At 48.2% G+C, this 7,756-nt stretch overlaps 1 protein-coding gene across 1 annotated transcript; it reads right to left on the reverse strand.

Moving 5' to 3' along the window:
* Positions 1 to 985: 985 nt before the first annotated feature.
* LOC138129391 (uncharacterized) lies at positions 986 to 1,794 on the reverse strand. The gene is made up of 2 exons (XM_069045680.1): positions 1,613 to 1,794; positions 986 to 1,322 (listed from the first exon to the last, which is right to left on the reverse strand). The coding sequence occupies exons 1-2, from the start codon at positions 1,792 to 1,794 to the stop codon at positions 986 to 988; spliced, it is 519 nt and encodes a 172-aa protein (XP_068901781.1).
* Between the last annotated feature and the right edge of the window lie 5,962 nt (positions 1,795 to 7,756).

A 7,756-nucleotide genomic window follows, 5' to 3' on the forward strand; every position in this document is an offset into this window, starting at 1 on the left:
GCTTCTTCTTCGCCTTCCAGCCGGTAAGTGATGGGAGAGTGATCGCTGGTTGTTTCTTGTTCCTCCACTCTCCACTCAACAACTCGCTGGGCGAGTCCGGCAGAGGCACATGTCATGTCAATTGTGGAACTGCCGCCCGCTCCGACGAAGGTTGGCTGGTTTCCTTGGTTGAGGACAGTCAGGTCGCACTGGGCTAGTAGATCTGCTAGAGCCGCTCCCCTGTGATCCTCGCGCTTTGACCCCCAAAGTGGTGATTTGGCATTAAAATCTCCCGCCAGCAGCACTTGCCTTCTACTGCTCCTAACGCACACTCCGACTTCTTCTAATCTTCTCTCGTATGCACCCCAACCGCTGCTTGGGCACACGTACGCGCTAATGAAGCGGTAGGGCCCTGTCTCAATCCATACGTGTCCCTCGCCAGAGCCGTATCTGTCGACAATCGTTTCCCGTCCCAGGACTTTTATGGCTGCGTCTTGAAGACGGTCCACGTACCAGTCGCTCCCATCTATCCTTTTCCTGTTGGGCTCGCACACCAAAAGGATGTCTGCGCCTGTCTCTTCCCCCATTCTCTAAAGGAGGTCGTGCACCGTGGAGCTTCGATTTACATTCAGCTGGATGCATCGCATCTCCTCGTTTGCTCCGCCCCTGAGACGCAGGATCTGAGATTCTTCCCCACTTAGCCTAGTTGCTTTTGGCGGGCGCCACCTCTCCTTGGTTGCTATGAGCTTATTTGGCTCCGATATTGTGACCACGTCAATTTCCTCCATCTGAATGGTCTTGTGGAGTAGCTGGTGGGCTGCTCTACTGCGGTTCAGGTTTGTTTGTAGCACCTTAATCATCTTTTCCTGTGCTAGGCCGCCACCTCCTCTGCCCCTGAGGCGAAGGGCCGAAGGCCCTTTCCCCCCGAGATCGGTGAAGCGATCGCCCCGTGGGGTTATCTCGTCCCTTTCACCTTGCGGGGCGTCGCATTCCTCTTTGAGCCGATTCACGCCTCTTCTTCTAGGCGGGCTTCCGAATTGCCCGCCTCCTCCTGGTTTTTTGGAGGGTTGCTTACCCCTTTCTCGTTCTTCTTTGTTCTCACCCTTCTTTCTTTGGCCACTGCTTCTTTAAAATGCCTGCACTGCGCTGAGCCGACCGCATGTCCGGCTCTCTTGCATTTGATGCAGTAAGCTTCATTTACGCACTCTTTTGACAAGTGTCCCTCTTCGCCGCACTTGCGGCATAGATTTTTCTTATCGGTCTGTTCGCAGTCCTTGGCTTTGTGGTTATAGCCCCAGCATTTGTAACAAATTTCCACATCAATCCTTTCTTGGATTGTGCAGCTGTTTAACCCAATTTTTACACTCTTTTTACTAAGCAGCTGCAGGGGGTGTATTCTTCAATTTCGAGTGATAAATGTCGCATGCGACATTTGTCAATTCTCGTACAATTCTCGTTTCATTCCCGTTTTAAACTGGCGTAATCATGCCAAAAAAAGTCCAATTTACACACGAACTCGTTAAATAAACTACTATTCGCGTGGGATTCAAGAATGGAAAACATTTGTAGTGTACGACAACAACCGTTCGAGATATGTCGTATGCGACATGAACTAATCGAGATTGAAGAATACACCCCCAGGGCCAACTCTTTGCGGACCCGAACAGTCACCGCCTGTGTACCGCCATAACTGGGTCTCAGCTTTCCCACCGTCATATGCTCCACTAATTTATTTCCTGTCTCCTCACTCAGTGCCTTTTCGACGTCTTTTTCCGTTGTAAGTTCGTCCATTCCTTTGATGTGGAGGGCCACCATTCCTGCTGGCCCCAACTTTTTAACTTTTCCGTTTGTCGTCTCTATCTCGATTATTTTTTCGAGACATTTGACGTTTTCTTCGCCCTTTTATACTTCAATTAGCAGCGAGCCATCTTTAGTCTTCCTTAGTGTTTTAACAGCTTTCTGACTGCCCTGCTTTATTACGCCATCTTTAATTTTTTTTAGGAGTTGGGAGTATTCCGTGTTTCCTTCATTTACTATGAGCACGGTGTTTTTGTTTCTCGCTTTCTCTTCCGCCGTCTTGTACGTTTGTTTGTTCTCAGGTTTGCTTCTTTCCAGCTTCCGCGGTACGTAAATTTCTTCTAGCCCGTGCGGTCCGAATATACATTCTACCATCCTCCTAAATCTTTGCAGTCCGCCTATGTCCGGTTTAGGGATGGCCACCTTTTTTCTCCCTTTTCTAACCATGGCTAGCCGCAGCTGGTGCAGGTCATTGAAATAGTCGCGCTCTTCCATTTCTGCCACCATTCGTGTTATAACTCTCTCCGATGTGCACTTTTCCTTGTCCCCGTATCTGACGGAGATTTCTGTGCTTGCTACCCTATCTCCTTCTAGTTCAGCAAGCTCTGGGTACCTCTCCTTGAACATTCTTGGTAGACCTTTTTCCATGTCGTCGCTCTTTTTTACCCATACAGTCAGATCCGTATCTCTTGCTGCCTGTAAAGGATTTCCTTCTACGATTTCTGTCACCGTGTAACATTGGTCTTCCCATTTTTCGGCGACAATGCTAGCATACTCCTCGCCCTTATTAAACGATGTGTTTAACGCACTCTGTAGTTCCTTGACATGCGTGTCCCACAAGTCATTCTCCGCCTCTACACTTGAAGTAGCGAGCATGTTGACGATTGTCGGATTGTACCGTTCGCACTGGCCGTTTGCTCGCGGGGTAGCCACTGCATTTAGGGTGTGTTTGATGCCGTAAGACTCACAAATGATTCGAAATGTTCGCGACGTGAATGCGCTCCCACGATCACTCACTATACGAATCGGCACGCCGAAAATACACATAATACTTCGCAGAGCCCGTATCACTACCTTCGCTTTTTGTGACCTCACCGCCTCAATGATGGTGAATTTCGTAAACGCATCCACGACGACGAACAGAAATTTATTTCCCGTTCTGCTGGTTTCAAATGGCCCGCCGTGGTCCACATCCAAAGTATGGAATGGTACCGCCGCCTTCTCGATGGGGTGCAATCGCCCTTGTTTCTTACCCGTACAGTTCTTATAGTACGATCAGTTTAGGCAAGCTTGCACGTACTTTGTCACAAACCGTCTCATCCTGGCGAACCAGTAGTTCTGTTGGATTCGATGCATGGTGTACTCAATTGCGGGATCTCCGGCCTTATCGTGGCAGAGTCTGAGGATCTGCCATTTCGCCGTTTTGGGTACCACCCACAAATTTTTCCCGTCGGGAAGCTTTCTATATATTTTGTCGTTTTTCAGCTGGAACTCTAGGAAGTATTGTTTAGTGTCATTGTTTCTTATATTGGCCTTCACAATGTCACGTATTCTGACCAGCTGGTCGTCTTGTAGTTGTGCCGCGAGAATCCAATCTCTTTCTGTTATGTCAATTTGGTTAATTTCGGCAATCCCACAAGGGTATCGACTGAGCGCGTCGCCGTGAGCCATTCGTGCTCCGGGGCGATACTTGACGTCAAATGTGTATTCCTGAACTTGGAGCCACCCTCGACCGACCCTTGGAGTTAAGTCCTTTTTTGAAAATGTTGTTTTTAATGCGTTGCAATCCGTCACAACGGTGAATTGAATTCCTATTAAGTACACTCGAAAATGTTGCAGCGCATACACGACCGCCATCGTCTCTAGTTCATACGAGTGGTAGTGGCGCTGGTCGGATGTAATTTGTTTACTAAAATAGGCGATTACTCGCTGCACACCGTCGAATTCTTGTAATAGTATAGCACCAATCGCCGTTGCACTTGCGTCCGTGTGGAGCTCGGTTTTTCTTGTTGGTTCGAAAACTGCTAGTACGGGCCTGGTCGTCAACATCGTCTTAACCGTATTAAATGCGCTCTGTTGTTCGTCCTCCCAGCACCAATTGACGTCTCGACGCGTCAGCTTACCCATGGGTTCGACGATTTTAGCGTAGTTTTTCAGAAATCGGCGAAAATATCCCGTTAGCCCGAGAAACTGACGCACTTGCTTGACCGTTTCCGGAGGCTGCATTTGTAACACGGCTTCGACTTTCCGTTTTCCGGGGCGAACCCCTTCCGCACTAATTTCGCGGCCGAGATAATCTATCTGGGTGCCGAAAAACACACACTTTTCGATTCTCAGAGTCAAGTTATATTTCCGTAGGGCCTCGAGAACCAGGCGTAAGCGGCACAGTCCCTCTTCAAGAGCTACCGACGGGATGATATCGTCCATATAAGGGAACGCTATGGTATTTCTCAACGGCCCTAGGACGTTGTTCATAAGTCGCTGAAAGACTGCTGGGGCGTTGCAAAGGCCAAACGGCATGCGGAGAAACTCGTAGTGATAGTCAGGTGTAATAAATGCCGTTTTTGCCACCGAGTTATTTTCGACAAGGACTTGGTAAAATCCCGAGGCCAAGTCGAGGGTGGTAGAATACTTGTTGCCACCGAGTCGGTCGAGTTGTTCGTCGATTATTGGTAGGGGGTACTTGTCTTTTACCGTCATTGCATTTAGGCGACGGTAATCGACACACATGCGGTAATCGCCGGTCTTCTTTTTAACCAAGAGGACGGGGCTGGCGTACGGCGATTTAGATTCTTGAATTATACCGTTTTCCAACAATTCCGTCAAAATACCTTGCAGTATTTGCTTTTCCGCCTGTGGCATTCGGTGACACACTTAATTTCCAACTGAGCTGCGTCGGTTTTACCCAGGTCTGCCATAGATGTAGACACTCGATCGCCGAACTCGGAAAGAAGTCGTGCACACTTTTCTTTATATTCCTCGGGCACGTCCCCATAGCTTATCCCGGGTCTAGCATCGTTGCTCGCAGTACAACACTCTAACTCGTTACTTGGCTTTATCTCACTTAGTTCGCGCACAAACACCTCCGAACCCACCTTTAGTAGCATAACATGGGGTAGATTAATAAAGTCGTGGCCAATAACGCAATCATGGAGTAAATGGTCGTCGTTCATGATGACCACCCGCACTGTTGCACTAGATTGACCAACGCGCACATGGAGTTTCGAAGACCCGGCCCTCGTTGTCACTTTTCCCGCGAAATCGCGAAGCACACTTTTATCCTCGTCTATTTTCAGCTTTAGTTTTTCAGCAACTCCGCGCCGAATGATGGTACAGGAACTGCCGGTGTCCACCAAACACTTAAATTTCCTGCCTTTGAGGACAACGCTCATAATATATGGGTTTCGAGTTTCTTTGTCCTCTTGCACCACCTCGTTCACTCCACGATCTCCCGTTACTTTCCGGGAATCGTCATTTGGTCTTCTTTTAAAGGGACACTTACGCTGAGAATGTCCTCGCTGTTTGCAGTTGAAACATTCCGCTCGAGGTTTGGGACAATCCCTGGCTCGGTGAGGCCCCTTGCAATTATAGCATTCCATTCCCATCTTTAGGCTCTTTTCGGTCGATGTGCCAGGGCTTGCGTATTGCGGTGTCGGTGCACTCTTCACAGGACGACTTCCTGGCAGATGACCTATTGTGCTCAGATATGCATACAGTTCGTTTGTGTTGGTGAACCGTAATGATCTAGTTGTCCTTGCGATGTTTTCCTCCGTGATTCCCCCAATTATGGCGTCCACCAATTAATTAACTGGTGGGCAAGGTTTTATTTTAAGAAATGCAGTTGCAGGGGAAAATGCGAAACAAAGAAGTGCCAGTGCAAAGCTTGACTGGTACTATGCAATTCTAAATGCCACGGTAGTAATCCCTGTCGCAATCAGGGTTTTCTTTAAAAAATTGTATATTGTTTGGTTTATTTTCTATTTTAATTTGTGAAGTATTTTGTTGTTTTTTAATAAATCATATTTTATACATAATTACATACATTGTGCAGACCTATAATATAGCACTTTTATTTAAGTACTGTGACGATGTTTAGCCAATAACTTACCACCCCTGGACCCCTGGTTTGGTCATGACCGGCGTAAGTGGCCTGTTTGATTACATAAAAAACATTTTAGTGGTGGTTGACCCCGTTTATGTGACGTCGTTATTGAAACACGAGAAGTACTTGGTTGGTTTACGTATGGTTCCGTAGACACAACCGACGATTTTAGCGTCTTCAAGTGGCTAATAAGCGTGTTTGGATCCCAATTCCCGCGGCCTCGACCGTGAATTGAATATTTTCGTGGGCGATACCTCCCATTATCAGGTTCACCTGGTCTTCCGAACTCAGGGGAATTTTTAGCTGGTGGCTTTCGGTACGCAGGCGAACATATTCGACAATAATAATTTGTGTAGATCGCGTTTGGGTATGAAATTTTGCCTCAACATTTCTTTCCACTCGACCCAAGTGAAAAGATGAGTCGGAAGACCGCGGTACCACACCTCTGCCGGTACTCGCAATTTTGCTAGGGCTAAATGGCTGGTCACCTTGTCATCCCACCCGTACATCTGCGCGTATTCGTCGACCGCATGAAGCCAGTCGTCGACGTTACCCGTCAATGGGTTGAATTCATTAAGAATGCCGCTGGAGATGGTCCCGACGCTTACCTCAGTCCGTGGTTTGACCTGTCTTACCACCTCGGACATGCCCTTGAGGATAACTTCGCTCAGACGAGAGACCGTCTCCTCCGTTCGCTGGGAGCTGGTGCGGCTCTCGCTCAGGTGTCGCCTCCGCAATCTCCCAGAACGGCTCTCGCGGTTGTCGACCTCGGGGTCCGGTGACGATGACGCCGTTTCTCCTTCCTCGACCGACGACGCTTGAGTCGACGCTCATGAGACGTGGACCTGCTACCCCGAAGTTCCAACTCCTGGGATCCAGATCCGGAGCGTGATCTCCTCGAGGCTCGTGAACGGGGCATTGTTTTTCTCGCACTTATTCACTAAAACTAACTAACTCCTATTTTCACTACACTATTTTTTCGGGTCTTTTATCCCACTTCTGATGTTAACGATATTTTGGTATTTTGGGGAATAACTAATAAAAGAAATGGCCTCAAAACAAGAAGCTTTAATTTCGGATGCAGTTGGTACACGTCTCGACTCTCTAGTGGCAGATTCGAATCTTCCTTTCGTGCTTCCCGCTCGGTACTTCGTCCTGCTCCCCTCGTGGGTCGTCTGTTCCCGCCGCGTACCACCGAGATCGCCCACGCGGTGGTGACGTGGCGTTCGTGAAGTCCCACGGGGAGTCCCACGGTTAACAAGGATATTCCCGATATGTGAATGATAACGCTCGTCTGCACAAGATACGATTGGTTTTGGAAACCTTAGATTTGCAGGAAATTCAACATTTTCAGCTACCTGCACGATCTCCGGACTTCAACCCCATTGAACTCGCCTGAGACCTTGGAAACACTCTCGCAGAATATTTGCCTTATCCAGAGAATATTCGAGAATTGAGTGACTTGTTCCCTATTTTGTGGCAACAGATGTGAGGAGGAGCGATTAGTGGCAATAATACAAAGCGATCTGAATTACAACGGTTTAATCATGGTAAATACGCAGGTACATGCGATCCTAATCAAGGATTGAACTCTACTCTCATTATTAGTCCTTTAGTTCCGATTTACTTTTAATGATTATTCAGCACAAAGTTTGTAATCCGAGAAACGTCGCGTTCGAACCGTCCCGCAGAAAGCCAGTGATGTCATCCGGTCGCGAAGAGTGCGAAACGGCGCCAACATTCATATCCTCCCGATGACGGCACTGGGACCGATTTCCTCTCACAGTTCGTCCATCCAGACGGAAGTTCGTCCCCGAACTTGATGGTACGATTCGCAACCGTGACGTGGAAAAGGCCTAGCAACAAAAGGCAAATCAA

This window comes from Tenebrio molitor, chromosome 4, assembly GCF_963966145.1.
Source record: "Tenebrio molitor chromosome 4, icTenMoli1.1, whole genome shotgun sequence".
NCBI classification, from domain to species: domain Eukaryota; kingdom Metazoa; phylum Arthropoda; class Insecta; order Coleoptera; family Tenebrionidae; genus Tenebrio; species Tenebrio molitor.

Excerpts from the sequence above, each read along its gene's own strand:
- LOC138129391 (XM_069045680.1), bottom strand. The coding sequence starts at position 1,794 with ATGGTGGCCCTCCACATCAAAGGAATGGACGAACTTACAACGGAAAAA. Across the intron at positions 1,323-1,612 it reads AAAGAGTTGGCCCTGGGGGT|CTGCACAATCCAAGAAAGGA; the intron begins GTATTCTTCAAT and ends TGGGTTAAACAG.